This window comes from Colletes latitarsis, chromosome 7, assembly GCF_051014445.1.
Source record: "Colletes latitarsis isolate SP2378_abdomen chromosome 7, iyColLati1, whole genome shotgun sequence".
NCBI classification, from domain to species: Eukaryota; Metazoa; Arthropoda; class Insecta; order Hymenoptera; family Colletidae; genus Colletes; species Colletes latitarsis.
Genome location: NC_135140.1, coordinates 11,456,845 through 11,473,542, shown reverse-complemented (window position 1 = coordinate 11,473,542; position 16,698 = coordinate 11,456,845). Strand labels below are relative to the sequence as shown.

Below are 16,698 nucleotides of genomic sequence, written 5' to 3'. Positions count from 1 at the left end.
CACATAAAATTATCTTGAAAAACGTGAAATAAAATTACGAATCGCGTTTCGAATGAAGCTCCTTAATTAACGCTAACAGAGTTAATGACATTCATGCTGGAAAACGAGAATTCTCGTTCACGGTCGCGAACCTGTTAACATTTTCGAGACGTTTGTTAAGCCTGTCCGTGATTTTCGCAGCAAAGTAACGGTTTTCTGATAACTTAAGGCTCGTTTCTATTTTCTTGGTCCCCGATAGAGAAATTCTAGGGCCAAAAAGGAATCCCTCCAGCATTCTCAGCACCTTGTCCCATCGACTATACCCGCGCACGAGAATCCGCGACTACCCCTCCACTATCGTCGCACACAGTATCACTGAACCCACCCCGCGAGGCAATTCGATCTCGTTTTCAGGCTGGGAACGTCGATCTGTGAATCCAGCGATGCGATTAAATCCGTCACGACTCCTAGAAGAGAATACTCCTCGTTGCCCACTAAATCCCAGGCGGAATATCCACGGGGAGAGTCGTGTAACCTCGGAGGGAGTGTGAAAAACACTAGTCAACCGTTCCTTCGGACTCACCTCTCTCTCTTTCTGTCTTTTTTAACGTCCTCTTCGGGTACGAGCACGAGTGACCCGTGTTCTAGGCGATATCAGGACGACGCGTCTGATCTACCGAGCGACCCGGTGAGAGTATTAAAACAGACGAAGCGCCTCGCTACGACCCTTTTATACCGAGCTGCCTCCACCTCCTTCGTTCTCGTTCATCGTCCTCTTTCCCCGATCGAGTATTACACCTTCTTCGTGGTCTCCACGTGGCTCGTTGCGTTTTCTCCCTTTCTTGAGCGGCCCGTGCATTGTGCCTTCGCTAACGGAGGATCGTCGGGAACCGTGGCGCGCGACTTTACGGAGACGAGGCATCAGGAATGTTTCCCCCCTGTTGAAAAAGAAATCGAGATAACTGGGGAACCGACGTGTCCTTTACTCCTATAATTTTCAAACGTTCCTCCGTTCTTTCGATCGTACAGGGTGTCCCAGTTATTCTCTATTTCCTCGTTAATGCTCATGGAACCGCGAACGCGACGAACTTCGAGCAAGTCATACCTTACTTGACTCGTAGAAATCTTCTCTGTGACTTGCTTTCTGTATTTTCTAACTATGGTAACAGAGCTTCAATTTATTGCCCTTGAGTAATACGTCGACGTTTCTTGTAATTATTTTCCCTATATATATTACAATACATTTTTAGTATTATTCCTTTCTGTATTTCAAAAAAAGTCAATTTTCCATTAAACCAGTCTCATTCAATTTAATTTTTCAATTTAAAACTTATCAATAACAAATATTTTCCCTTCTATTATTATATGGAGAAATTAGATTATAAATACTTCTACTAAGAGAAGCATAAAATTTATACTTTGTATTATTTTACCCGTGAAACATGATTTTACTTGTTTACCTGCTGATTATTTTCCCGGAGTTAACTTGGCCGCGGCTATTAAGTAGTTAAAAACTATTATTACGATGTGACCATGTCATGTGGTTCACTTCCGACGTAATATTACGCCACGCGAATGCTCTGCAACTAGGAAGTAAAGTACCCTTTTCCTTCTTTTCTGTCAAGAGTTACTTTATATACACGCAATTTTCACTTGCATATAATTTTATATCAATTAATAACACCAGATCTGATTTTAATTATAACGGTACTCGATTATTCTCATTCGTTCGCCTAAAATCTGGAGTGTTCATTATATGTATAATCATAATCTGTCAGGTGTTTTGTTGTCTTTTAAATAATCTTGTTTCTATTATTAGCTCCTAATGATTATAAAAATATTCAGTAGGGTCAATTGACCTAATATGGAATACTTTTTTTTATACACATGTTTCACTTGCTTGCAGAACTTTTATAAAAACTTAAATATTATGAATTTATAGAAAATTGTATGCTCTTTTCACTGGTAATATTCAAATTTAAAATGTAATAACAATTTAGAAAATGTTTGCTTTTTTTACTGAGGTTCTCATTTTCCATATTAGGCTTATAGTGCTCGTAATATAGAATACTACGTTTATATACATTTATGTTAATATATAATATTATATAATATAATTATATTTATATTTATATTTGAAGAAATAATCGAGCTAACACAAAGCTGATGCACTTATCTCATTATGTATAATATTAGGGCAAAGATCACCTTGCAAAACACTTGTTTTAGAATTCGGGCATATGCACGATAGTTACAACAAATGAAAATCGTAATCGATTGCATTCATCGCCAATAGATAACAAAATCACGATTTTTTAATATGCAGTGTTCCAAATTAGGAACATATTCCATATTAGGCCAACTGACCCTAATATTTCAATATAATTATATAAAATTATTAAATAAGACTATTTTGTATGTAATTTTATATCATTGTTACTAAAAATTATTTTTGCTTAACGAAGTAATTCATAAAATTAGTATTAAACTCTAAGCAATCTTAAATATGTACGTTGTTGAAAAATGCCCTTTTATCCAGGTTTAACTCTTGACGTTGTATTTCATTTTAGATTGCATACAGTTAAATAGAATGTTTATATATGTTTGTAAGTGCAAAACGTGGTGTAAAAAGATATTTGTGGGGGAGATAATTTTCAAAACATAGACATCAGGTTTTTTACTTTTATATCATTCTCTATCATTGTTACTAAAAATCATTTTTGCTTATTGAACTACTTCATAAAGCAAAAATATTAAGTGCTAAACTCTATTTAATTGCATTTAATTTTATATTACACTCAGTTAAGTAGAATGTTTATATATGTATGTAAGTGCAAAACGCGGTGCAAAGAGATATTTCCAGATTTATGGGGGAGAGAATTTTCAAAACATAGACATCAGGTTTTTCTACTTTTATCCATCGTTGGACACACTGTGCGACGGTTTAAATCGAAAGTATGCGAATGATGTGACTGAGGCCGTCCGAAAATCCGGAATTCTGTTCTATGAGCGAAAGCAACGCCTGATTGCTGGAACGATCGCCTAACTGTAAATACTAGACAGCTTCCTCCACGGTCCAACTACTGATTGATCATACTCCTCTCGCATCCGTCGAGCCGAACGCCTCTAAGCGATCGGATTTTTGCCAAATGTATTCCAGTTTATTCGTCGGCTTCGTCTATTTCACGTTCTGAAACAACTCCCCTTAACGATTATTCAACTTAATCTCCTTTATCCGTTTCCGACACAGATTTTCTCGAAGCTCCAACCGTACTCGCGCCATTAACCTTGTACGCGACACAGAAATTTGTAGTAATCTTTCCTAATTAACCGCGTTTTCTTTTTCTTCTCCACGTCGACGTTTGCTTTTTCTATCGAACAAATCGTCGGCTACGGCAATTACGGCGGCCGATCGAAATAGTATACGACGAGGGAACTACTTAAAAATTCTTGGACAGGAAACCATTGGAATTTATGCGCCTGATTATTTATCGGTTTGCTCAACTTTGACTTAGTTTCCTTCCCGCTAAATGCGTATCTAGATCCACGAGTTCGATTCCAAGCTTGCTAGGATTATTTTTGTCCAATAAAATGTCACGAATTCTCGCCTCGAGAAATCGGAACCGCCGTGACGCCGGCTGTTCTGACAATCGGTTTGCGTTTTATGCGACGCGCGATTCCTCGCAAGAACAAATGGCGTCGTCTCGAATCTCCATTCGGTTGGAATATGGGATTTGGTGTCACAACGCGCCAAGGAAGTAGTCCGCGGCTTCGTGAATTAGTAATCAGGATGTGTGTCTGCGGCCGGTGAACGCATTTCGTGTACACATAACCGCGCGGCTGGCCCCCGGGTGGGGGAGAAAGAGAAATGATCGAGAGAGGATTAACGGGGTAGGGGTAGCGCACGAGAGTAGGGACGACGAGGATGAAGAGAAAAAGGAACACGATACGTGCGTAACGGAGACGCTAAAAGGAGAAAGAATTTTACTAGAAGACGACAAGGAGATGAAAAATTGAAAGAGAAAGTAAAAACGAGAAACAGAGACCCGTCGAGGGTAGAAAATTACTAGGTGAAATACGACGTGGAAAAAGGAACGACGGAGGAAACTCGAGGAAGCGTAAATCATGATGGAGATCATAGGAGATTAGGGAACGAAATAAAGTATAAAAGTATGGAGACGTTCGATTCTCGTACAAAAATCGCTCCTAGAATTTATTCGCCGTCAAATTGCTTAAGTCGAGAAATCGAAGAGGGGAATGCAGTTACTTGCAACCCCTTTGGATGCAATATTTTGCATATCTACATGAATAAAATTGCAACATGTATATGTTATAAATAAATTTTGCGAGATATAAACGTTTTACTAAACGATTGTTGCTATAGTATACAGGGCGTTCGACCACCATTGAGAAAAATTTTAATGGGAGATTCTAGAGGTCATAATAAGACGAAAATCAAGAATATCAATCTGTTGATTGAGGTTTCGTCAAAAAGTTATTAAAAAATTATATTAAAAAATTTCAAATCATTCACGGAAAAATTATTTTCGGTTGCGGGGGTCAATTACAATCATTTTTGGTCAATAGACATACCCTCGAAATCCTACGCACTTTCGAGTAAAAAATTCATTACTGAAAATATAATGTCTGATCATAACTGTCTGTTACCCTGAAAATTGAAAAGTTTCAAATCATTCTGAAAAAAATATTTTTAGTTGCGGGGGTCGATTGCAATCATTTTTGGTGAATAGACATACCCTCGAAATCCTACACACTTTCGAGAAAAAAATTCTTTACCGAAAATATAATTTGAGGCCAGAAATGTCTGCCCGAAATTTCGTGCGAATCTTTAAAACGTCATAACTTCTGAACGGATGGGACGATTTTAATGTTTAAAAAAGCAAACTACGCGTATTTTGATGGAGAATATGTACAAATCGTAAAAATGTTCGAAATGTTGGTCCTTGACCCCGCAAAATGAGAAAACCCCCATAAAAATGGTCCAATTTTCAAACAGCCATAACTCCTACAATTGTGAATATATTTCAATGAAACTTTTTTCTGAAGTAGAGCTCATGGGTACCTACAAAAAAGTATTAGGCAACTTTTCTATAGGGCGTCAAACAAAATTATTAAAAATGAAAAATGAATTTTTAAGAAAAATCGACAGGGAGTAGGTGCCTAAATTTTTCAGCAAAATTGAAAAATTTCAAATCGTTCTAAAAAAATTATTTTTTGTTGTAAGGGTCAATTACAAGCATTTTTGGTAAATAAACATACCCTGAAATACTACGCATTTTCGAGAAAAAAATTCTGTACCGAAAATATACTGTGTGGCCGGAAATATTTCTATAACTTTTTAACGGAACCTCAATCAACAAATTAGCATCCTTGATTTTCGTCTTATTTTGGCCTCTGGAATCTCCCATTAAATTTTTTCCCTGGGGTGGGATGGTTTTTGCAAGATTTCAAGGTTTCTAATATGACGTATGGTGTATTCAATGAGACGATCGCCATTACTACCAAACATATTCTAAATTGTTTCTTTCATTTTGAATAATTTTTTAAATATTTTCACTTGATACTGTTACACATAGAACGACGAGAAGAATATCTGAAAGAAAGGAAACAAATATTATTCAATAGTATTCAAGAATATATCTAAAAATATTATTCCATGGAAAAAGAGCATTGCACTTTCTATTCGGGTAAACCGTCGAATTTATTTTACTGCCAACTTTTTCTTCTAGAATGTTTGTCTATTTTCAACGAAACAGGAGGCATTTACGATTCGTCCCAATTGCATGACGTCGTACCCTGGATACCAATCCTACTTTGGGACTTTTACTTGTCCGACTATCGATGCCTCGAAGAATTCCTAATTTATCAACCATCAAAGCATTCGAAACCTGTAAACGGATCTTCAAGATATTTGAACCGATTTAAATTATTAATCGTATAAACTAATTCGATGCAACTCGACTAAACTGCGGATGTTTATGCCAATAAAATATGTCAAAATATGTAAGTGACATATGTCAAATATGTATCAATAATATGCAAAAATATACAGGAATATGCAAAATATATTCAAAATATGTTTACTCAACATAATAATAATCAATTATAACTAACATTACAAGATGTAACTGGGGCATATTTGAATTTGCTGAAGTAGCATGCTTTAATTATTTTGGATTCTTTAACAATCCGATTTCATAGAATTCGTTTCCGTACAACCTATCTATCAAGAATACTTTATAATTACTGATTATTACTATTCTTAACATCTATAACTGTTACCAGTATATAGGTAAACATTAGATGTATAAATAACTATGTTGTCATTTCTGCCATGATTATCGTATACAAACGTTGAATTAGTAGACTAAAATTAATGAAATCGCACGTCGAAGATGCGAGTTCGAATTTCAGCTCTGTTGAGAGCAAGAAGGGGAAAGACTCACATGCGCCTTCTTTCTCGAATCCCCGAATCTACATGGAGCGCCAGAACTTATACAGGATGTTCGGCCACCCCTGGGAAAAATTTTAATGGGAGATTCTAGAGACCAAAATAAGACGAAAATCAAGAATATCAATTTGTTGATGGAGGCTTCGTTAAGAAGTTATTAACGTTTACAGTTCCGCCCGTATAGAATCTTTTTCTAGAAAGTGGCTAGAATTTCGAGGGTATGTCTAATGACCAAAAATGATTATAATTGACCCCCGCAACCGAAAATAATTTTTCCAGAACGATTTGAAAATTTTTTTCGTCGCCGAAAAATTTCAGCAGCTACCCCCTGTCGATTTTTCTTAAAAATTCCTTTTTCATTTTTAGTAATTTTATTTGACGCCCTACAGAAAAATTGTTTAATACTTTTTCGTAGGTACCCATAAGCTCTACTTCAGAAAAAAGTTTCATTGAAATATATTCACAATTGTAGGAGTTATGGCTATTTGAAAATTGGACCATTTTTATGGGGTTTTTCTCATTTTACGGGGCCAAGGAATAACTTTTCGAATAGTTTTGCAATTGCTACATATTCTCCATCAAAATACGCGTAGTTTGCTTTTTTAAACATTAAAATCGTCCAATCTGTTCAGGAGTTATGATAATTTAAAGATTCGCATGAAATTTCAGGGAAGCATTTCTGGCCTCAAATTATATTTTCGGTAAGGAATTTTTTTCTCGAAAGTGCGTAGGAATTCGGGGGTATGTCTATTCACCAAAAATGCTTGTGATTGACCCCTGCAACGGAAAATAATTTTTTTATAATGATTTGAAATTTTTTAATTTTGTCGAAAAATTTTACACCTTCTCGAATTTTTTTCTCGAAAGTGGATAGGATTTTAGGGGTACGTGTATTCACAAAAAATGATTGTAATTGAACCCCGCAACCAAAAATAATTTTTTCAGAATGATTTGAAATTTTCGAATTTAATTGTTAATACCTTTTTAATGAAGCCTCCATCAACAAATTAGAATCTAGAATCTCCTATTAAAATTTTTCCCAGGGGTGGCCGAACACCCTGTATACAAGGTGGCTATGCATTAGGGAGGGTAAGTGGAAAGGCAGTTTCCTTCCACTGGCTAATTCAGTGAATAGTTCCTGAACTGACCGTCATTCTTGAGAAGAGGACGCTAAAATCACCTCCGAATTTTTCGATCGGTATTCTCGTATACCTCGTCTGTGATGTCACCACAGATATACGAGATTTACTAGTAATGCGACGTTACCAATCGAGAAAATAATAAAACCACAGTGCTAACAAAACGGTTAAAATTATAACTGTATTAAATTATATTTATTCGAAGCCACTGTGCTTCAAAATGTAACAAATTATTTTACAAAACAAGCACCGATTCTATCGACCGCATTGTCCGCGGCCATTAAATTAGTGAAAGAATAACTGATAGAGAGAACAAAGAACATTAAATGAGTACACCTGTGTTTTCCCGCTTTTCTTTCTTCGTGATGTTTCGAAGTGTCATGGCGTCGATCGTGCGCCGACAACACGTTTCTTCCGCACGAACCATATTCAAAAACTGTAGCGGTAATAAAATACAAATTTAAATCGAATTCATTGATGTAAGTATATCTACACATATTATAAATAACTGGACTCGAAGTATATTGCATGAAATTGTAAATTCATTGAAAGAGATATAATATCTTTTGTCACGATATCGAATAAAATAATACAAATGTATAAATATTAAACGAACCAATAGAGAGTAATGGCGAGTAGTAATAGAGATTAGATGTCAATAGATAGTCTAGTAATCTTATTAAACGTGAAACTGTCAACACGTCTTATCACGTCAATTTCCACGGAACGAAGACGACTCTGTTGCATTACCTATTACATTTCAAATGTAAGTGGGGAGTGGGGAACGTCTCGAGTCTTCATGTTTATTTCCAAAGGAAAGGTTAAGCTTGTGTTAATGCTTGTGATCGAGGATACCACAGGTAGAAATTACGGCTGTAAAAGAAATACATAAAGATTCTAGACCAACTATTAATTCCCTAATGATTTATTATTACTACGCTTTTCTTGAAGAGTATCTCTTAAAACAAGGAACAAATAATATTACGAGTTAAAAAAGTCAGCGCTGAATCTCTGCATAATTAACGATTCTATTATTAGTTTCTGAATTCAAATAAAGCGTAATATTTTTTATTTTCTTAATGCAGAAATCTAGTTTAAACTCTATACATATCACTTGTACTTAATTTAATTATGTTGTTTTTAAAATAATCATATATTTCACAATTGACTGCAATACACTGACATATTAATATTACTTTATAACACATTCGTAATAACGTCTTTATTACTGTAAATTATCTACAATTATTTCTTTTTTTTTATCATGATGTTTATAACGTTTTGCATTACGTTCCATTATGTACATCACGAATACAAATTTTCAATTTTTGTATAAATATACCACTTGGTTGTTTGAATTTTATAATGAAAGCATGAATCTACCAACAAACTAAATATGTTAATGGTGATCTTTAACACTCGGACAGCGGTGCCTGGGTCTGTTTAAACTCACTTTAGACGCGAAAAATAACAAAACAAGTAGTCACAATAAACCGAAAAAGAAAACCGTGTTTCTTATCTACTAGAAATAATAATAAGTATGGAGTAAAATTTATTTATATTTACACATTGTATATCTATATATAGTACACATATGAAAACACAAACGTTACGTGGGTGTCGTGTCAAATCGGATTAGATATTGTTTATCTGCATTTATTTTATTTTTGATTCCTATTAACGATTACTATTATTTATATTATGAATTGCGGTAATAAAAAGAAACGAAAAAACATATGAATGTACACAGATTGAAGTTTGGACAGACCCAGGCCCGCCATTTGCGTGATCCCCCGAGTCTACGCTGTCTGAACCATTTAGAATTGAGCAATGTGTTTTAATTACACAACAAATACTAATTCCGATGTAAGCTATTACTTTGAAGAGTACAATACTAATTTCGAAAGTCTATAATTTGATAACGTCTACAAATATATGAAAGTAATATTAAATTTCAATTTTTATACAATTATTTCTTTATTATCAACTAAATATTTTAACAAATGCCCATTTAAGGAGACAATTCAATTCATTGCTCTGTTGCAACCATTCGCATCGCGTATTTTTTCATTCTAAAAAGTATTCTCTATTTTCATGCCTTATTAATAAATATCTTCCAACAAACAAATTTTATAGAAGTTATTTAAGCATAATCGAATTCAATACTTGTACAATTTTTAATACGAATAAGTTCTAAATGTATTGTCTATGTATGTATTATGCCATTTTCTTTGGCAATCTTTTTTTTTTTGTTTTTTTTTTTTGTAAAATATCAGAAAAATAGTACTCAAAAAAAAATATTTTAATTTGCTATAGATTATTATTGTATGCCTTTACGAAGCAAATAGTTGTTTAGAAAGTATGTTTATTTCTTTACGATTAAAAAGAATTCCAGTGCTTTTTATCTCAAATTCCAAAATTATTCAAACACATAAGTACATAATCAAGATTGTTGACTATCTATAATTTTTTAAATACACATTATACAAAACACAGATACCAAAATTTTCTTGAAAAAAAAAAAAAAAAAAATGACAACAGATTGGAGATTCTCACTTAATTGTTTATATTTACACAATAAAAATGTTGATTAACATAATCATGGGAGAAATAATTTCTCCGTTCAACGAGTTAATCAGAATTTGCTGCAAATATGGAAATAAAATTTTCTTACAGTACGCTAATAAATAAAGTATTGTAATATATAAATGTTATTATTATAATAGCTATACACTTTAAAAATGGAACCTCGCATACTTGACAAATTTCAATACTTTTGTACGCCTATCATTTAAACTTGATTATTATAAATAAACATTATTACTTTCTGGAATTAATTCAATAATTAAAATATAGTTCATGCGACGTAGTACAATCGCGGAAACGATAAATATAAGATAATCAGACAACTAGATAGTAGATATAATGAAATACAGAAAATGTAATATCAGTATAATATAATGAACGACCCAGTACTTTTGTTTTACTTCAGGGATACATTGAAGGTACCAAAATAAAGGCTATACGTTACTGATTGCACAAGCCATTCTGTAATCGTATATCAAAAAAATGTTTACGCAACATACTACATTCATTTACTTTCACTACAAAGGTATGTTTTTTAAGTAAAAACTATTATTCCATTAAAATTATACATTCTTGCTGAGGTTAGAATCTTCATGATTGATGTTTTACTCTTAGAACTTTTACTAGTCTGCCTGATAAATCATAGAAGAAATGTAAACACGATATCTTTGTATTCCCCGCAATATAGAAAATACAGTTTCATTCTGTTTACTCTTACAAAACTTTTATTATTTTTATAGCAAAATTGTGGACATAGGTGCAGGGTACGCAGCTGGTGCGGGTAAAGTGATCGGTAAACTCGGAAAGATAGGGGTAATGTCACTTTGCATCATGGATGATTTTAGATCAGTTGTCCATAGCGTATCTCCGAGTCCATTCTTTGGCATTACGTATTGCTTCGCTTTCATTTACTTTCCACAGTCTAGCTACATCGTTTGATAAAGGATCGTCTGGATTCGGTGCGCTTAAAAGTGCTTGTATAGACAGTAAAACTGTTCTGATTTGAAGAGCAGGACTCCATTTATCTTTGAGAATGTCCAAGCAAATCCTTCCCAATCTGTATAAGAAAAACAAATATTTATAACAAATGAAAGTTCCATTATGTCTGTTGCAGAATGTTGTGACACGCTTACTTAAATTTTAATTTTACGTATTACTTCATTTTATTTAAGTAGTAAAACAGTAAAACCAATAAAACGTATAAAATAAATAATTTATATTGAAAAAAGGACTCGAGAATCTATGAAAATAAACAAACGTATCTGGATAAATACCTGTCTATATTTGGATGATATATTTTTGTAATGAATCTAACTTTAGGAGCAGACATTGGGTAGTCTTCTGGTAGGAACAACTCAAGTTTAAACACTCCACCTTCGAACGGTGAATCTTCAGGTCCGGTTACAATTACATGAAAATACCTAGCATTTGTATCATCTGGCACAGCACTAATACCAGGGACTGGTTCTTGCATTAGTCTCTGTGTTTCTTTAATAATCCTTCGCGGTAACGTAGCCATGTTTGATGAAACTCCCCTAAAAAAATGTCCTTACACTTCCACTAATTTACTTTTTAATTAATGAGAGTAAAGTAAAATAAGATTGTTTATAATTTATCGTATTAAAAAACAAATTATGTTTATTTTTAACAAATAGCTTTGTTAGAAATTTATGTAAGTAATGAGTATCGAGTATATCAGAGTTATCTGAAAATCTGTTTTATTAGTTAAAACATGAGGATATGAATCTGTAGAGGTAACAATAAATTAACTCTTTTACATATAATTTATGCAGACATATCACTATAGCAAACAAGTCATAGTATACCAAAAAAGAAATGGAAAAATTCTATTATAACAATAATAAAATTGTATTATAATTACATATTACATAAAAAGTTAAATAAATATGACGATACGTTTAGTACATTTACGACAAAATATAGAATACACAAACACAGACATAAGTAGAATTAATAAATGACCAACAAAAGTGAATGTAGGTTATCAAAGATCGTTTCGTTTTATTTTCTCTTTTTTTTAAACACAATATACACCATGAAGTTTCCTATTCGTTCATACCATAAATTTCCCATAAATCCAGTAATGAATGCTAATTCACGGTTAATTGACAGTTTGTCACGATATGTGTAGTACTACCGCAATAAGTACTTCATATCGTCGTCCACAATATAACAAAAGTTAAGTACATGTTCTCGTAACGGTTATCATAATAAGTGAAATGAAACGAAATAAATCACCCAGAAAAAGGAACAAAAGTATAATAATCCAAATCTCTTCTTCAATATTTCTGCCAACCTCCAAAGCTATTGGGAAGACTTCTGCATATGCGTAAACAAAGAATTCGTGTACCAAGTCATGTACCGTGTAAAACTAAACTGTACAGAGTACACCGGTCGTGTAAGAACGTCGGAAATAGAACTGGTTTACGTGTAGCTGTAAAATACATACGATTATCTGAAAATATCCCCGCGTCGCCCCGCAAAGTCTGGCAGATCGTCCGCCTCACTGGTGGCCTTTCCTTCTAGAAACCTCGAAATCGATTTTTAATCCTATTTTCGCAGCTCGTCACCGTCTAGCGATTGTAGGCGATGATACTACTACGAATTGCAACCAATTTCAAAAATCTGTTTGGGATCTATGATACAACCCCAAAAAGACACTTTAACAAAGTGTTAATTAAATTTCCACACGCAAATGTGTGTTAGAGTCTTCGCAACCGCTTCTCGCGATTCATCTTATCACGCGTTGATGGCGCTGCACGCGAACTAACTGCGTAAACCAATTTAACAATTTCACGAATAAATGCTTCTTGCGATCGTGTCTCGGGGAATCCAATGGCTTTTAAATTGAATTAAATCATATACGCCCGCAAGAGGAAACGTTCTTATATAAAAATTGGATTAATTTTATTGCAACTGAAGTTTTTGTTGCAGCATCGTTCACATAATCCAGTGTCTCTCAAACTTCGCTTTCCCGCGAATACCCTGGACAAAAAGTTGTTGGTAAATGAAATTCTTATTTTTGTTTCACGACCTATGCAAACGGAAAACACTGTAATCGCCAAAAGTTTCGAAAAAATGCTTTTTGCAGAAAAACACCTTTCGAGATCTGATCGAGGCGTCATAAATCTGGGGATATGAATTCATTTCCCGCTACACGAGAAAGCGACGACTATCAGAGTGCTGCAAAAGAAAAGAGAACATGTTAATCGTCAATTGGCATATTCAAATAAAGGTACCCAATTAATGATAATCCACAACTATTGTAGATAATATCTGATAGTACCTGTACAAAGAATATACCGTATATCATTTGTCAGCGATTCAAGATTTCCCAACGAGCACTCTTTATCAGCAAACAATTGCAACCATTTTTATTCTGAACAATGTACAAATTTATAGATGTTTGTATTTATTCTTAATCAGTTATAATTCATTAATTTAAATTACAGCGTACCTACGATCTTTTTAATCGTATCGCGGATCGTAATTTGAGAAACACTGACATAACCAATGAGATTTTACGAAACTTGAAAGACGAAAATCTTACTTGGTTTGATACTGTATATTGAAGTTTCCTCAAAATATTAATTAAAAGTATTCATTGCTTTAAAATTTCGTATTACTTAGTATTTCAAAAGTATGGATATTTACTACTAGAAGTAGAGGCGCATATAATCGATAATAATTTGCATTTAAAAATGATTAAATAATAATTTAATGATTAAGTTAGGAGACTTGCGACTCAAACATAAAAAAGTACATATATGCTTTTGGAAAAACTAATATCTACTAAGAAAATACAGTTACTTAAATGAAATTTAAATGTAGAATTTTACGGGCTATGTTCAATTAAACATCATTTATCTATATTTATTGCTATTTACATGTATCGCTTAATTAGTATGCACTTGCAATTTTTGAGGCAGTTCGACGCATACAGTGCAACCAACAAACTACCGCGAAACTTAGAACATATTTGTCATAAAATGTCTTGTATCGCTATTGAAATGTCAGTTCGAAGTTCTCGCTATTTAAAAACTATTTGTAGTCAACCGTTCTTTGATATTTTGTAATTAGTATTACCACAAAGGTAAATTGTATATTAAATTGCATAATTATTATTACAATTTAAAACTTACGGAATAATGACATAAATAGACTCTGTAAACATAAATTTATTTATGAATTATATCATCAATTGTTAATATCGGTAAAGTCGGTGATGCATAACTGTTTAATTATTCGAGGAAACAATTGAAAAATTAATTATTATTTGTTATGACGTGATATTTAATAATTAAATGACAGTAATATAACCTTGAACGCGTAGTAAAACATTACATTTTCAATTTACTGCATTGAAATTAAAAGTAAATTTTACGAAACACTTATTCTCTTAAAATTATTGTTATTGTATCCTATTTTTTTTTAAATTATGTTGAAATCTTATTTATAAAATTGCTTATGAAAACAATGACTCATTTGGTCTTGTGTTTTATATAGTACACATTTCCATAGATATTTGTTATTTAGAAGTCTTCCATTGATTTTGTATTAAGAAAGAAAAATTATTAGGTTGTTGTTTCCTACAGACAGTTATTAAAAATGGCTGATGTAAGGTTACTTATACAAGAAGAAGGTCGTGCAGCTAGAAATTTAATAGCTTTTAACGTACCAGTCGGGACAATTAATACTGAGAAAGTTACTAAAAAACCACCCAGTGTGCCGAGAGTATCGCAATCGAGCATAACTAAAAGATCTATGAAACCAACAACCAGAGTACGATCAGCTTCCACTGGTCGTGATAAAAAATCTGGTGAGTCAAAGTTATTGGTGGAAGATAGATTCATATAATTTTAAATTAAATTTATATGAATATGACACTTAATATTTTCAGATAGATTAAATAAATTTTAACATACATCAAAGTTACGTTTTAAAATAAAATATGAATATACGTTTATTAGTTTTGCTAGATTTTTAATGCACAAGTGCTAGTTTGTAATTTTTTTTTTTTTATGTTAGAATTACAGGCAAGATATTGGGCTTTTTTATTTGGTAATTTGGAAAGAGCAGTTGATGGTATTTATCAAACCTGCGAAGAAGATGAAAATATTTCAGAATGCAAAGAAGTGATACTGGTATTAGAAAATTATACAAGGGATTTCCATAATTTGATAGAATGGTTTAAGGTCAAATGGGCGTACGAAAGTTCATCACCACCCTTGAGACGTACTCCATTAGCTTGGGAAGTTAGGAAAACCTCTCCATGTCGTATCTGGAATTCAACAATGATTCCAAAATCAACTAGTCCTTTGCAAAGAATGAGTCCTACAGAATCTATTTGTAGAAGTCCAGTCGATCAAATTATCTTAGAAAATAAGTCTATTATTACAGATAATAAAATAAATCTCGTGAAAGGCGAGCCTGTTCATAAATTGATGAAAGATAATAAAAGTAACGTTACAAAAAATAATTCAATAAGTATAAGTGAAAAATGCAAAAACACAGTAGACAAGGGAACAAGCCAATCATTGATTAAAGACAAATTAACTTCAATGAAAGCGAACAAAGCTTTTGTAAAACATACATTATCTGGAAAAACAAGCAGTACCATTCTAACAGATCAAAAAACAAATGAAACTTCACTTCGCGATGTAAAAAGTAAACTGGATACTAAAAATGTTTCAAAACCGATTAAAAATGGATTGCATAATAGTACTGGTAAAATAGCAGATTCTAATGTAGTAATAGAGAAAAGTGAACAGACAGTCCCCAGTGACAAAAATATGCAATTAATTACATTTACACCAACGGAAAAAGAAGTTTCTAAAACTGTTAGCATAGATAATAAATTAAATGCCCAAAATAATTTCCAAGTAAAGCCTTTGGGTCCTAGAAATGATTTAGGACTAGGAAAAAACGAAATTAATGCTAAAGTAAAGAAACAAAGCACAGGAAAAAATATTAAAGTCATTGGTATAGAAAATGTATCAAATGAAACCAAATTATTAGAGTCCAATAGTGCAGCAAAAGAAAACAGCAGTACCATTTTAACAAATAAGAGTGTACAAAGTATTACAAAAATCTCGAACAAAGTAAATCAGAAATTAAAAACCCAGTCAAGCGCGACTGATGGCGCGAATAATAAAATTATAACAAAAACCGCATCTGATACATCGTCCAATAATGTAGGTAAAGGATTAGTTAATACAAATAAACCAGCATATTCGACAGTATCACAAATGAAGGTTACCAAAACAAAACAACCAAATAATCTCCCTGAAATTCCAAAATTTATTCGAAGTAAAACAACATTAAGCAATAGAAATGTGTCAACGTCTAATAAAATAAGACCAGGAACATCTGTAATAGTTAGGCAACGATTTCAATCATTTGACAATAAGGTATTTTTTTTCATTTTTTATTTCATTAACATGTATGTTATTTTTAATTTGAGTCGTATAAGGCTTATGTAATGTTTTGATAAAAAAACTA

The 16,698-nt window shown here is 32.9% G+C and overlaps 2 protein-coding genes across 8 annotated transcripts in view; one reads left to right on the top strand and one right to left on the bottom strand.

The window, feature by feature from the left end:
* Positions 1–10,285: 10,285 nt before the first annotated feature.
* LOC143343721 (ubiquitin-conjugating enzyme E2 N) lies at positions 10,286–12,967 on the bottom strand. Of its 4 annotated transcripts, XM_076768908.1 has the most exons (4): positions 12,703–12,967; positions 12,647–12,671; positions 11,451–11,711; positions 10,286–11,233 (listed from the first exon to the last, which is right to left on the bottom strand). In XM_076768908.1, exons 3-4 carry the CDS (start codon positions 11,693–11,695, stop codon positions 11,023–11,025), a joined length of 456 nt encoding a protein of 151 aa, XP_076625023.1. In that variant the 5' UTR covers positions 11,696–11,711; positions 12,647–12,671; positions 12,703–12,967; the 3' UTR covers positions 10,286–11,022. The 4 variants fall into 4 exon arrangements, with proteins under 4 accessions (XP_076625023.1, XP_076625022.1, XP_076625024.1 ...); XM_076768907.1 differs by having other exon boundaries at positions 12,647–12,966; XM_076768909.1 differs by lacking the exons at positions 12,647–12,671; positions 12,703–12,967 and adding an exon at positions 12,494–12,554.
* A 1,158-nt stretch (positions 12,968–14,125) lies between these two features.
* Positions 14,126–16,698, top strand: part of Ssp3 (short spindle 3) — a 45,777-nt gene continuing 43,204 nt past the window's right edge. For 2 of the 4 annotated variants that reach the window (XR_013079951.1, XM_076768174.1), the window contains exons 1-3: positions 14,126–14,290; positions 14,793–15,016; positions 15,226–16,607. Coding sequence is in view for 3 of the 4 variants with exons in the window: in XM_076768174.1 (XP_076624289.1) it covers positions 14,806–15,016; positions 15,226–16,607 (1,593 nt within the window). In the remaining variant the exon portion in view is untranslated. Of the gene's footprint in view, positions 14,291–14,361; positions 14,420–14,792; positions 15,017–15,225; positions 16,608–16,698 lie in introns of those variants that run through there. The other 2 variants (XM_076768177.1, XM_076768176.1) reach the window with 2 other exon arrangements.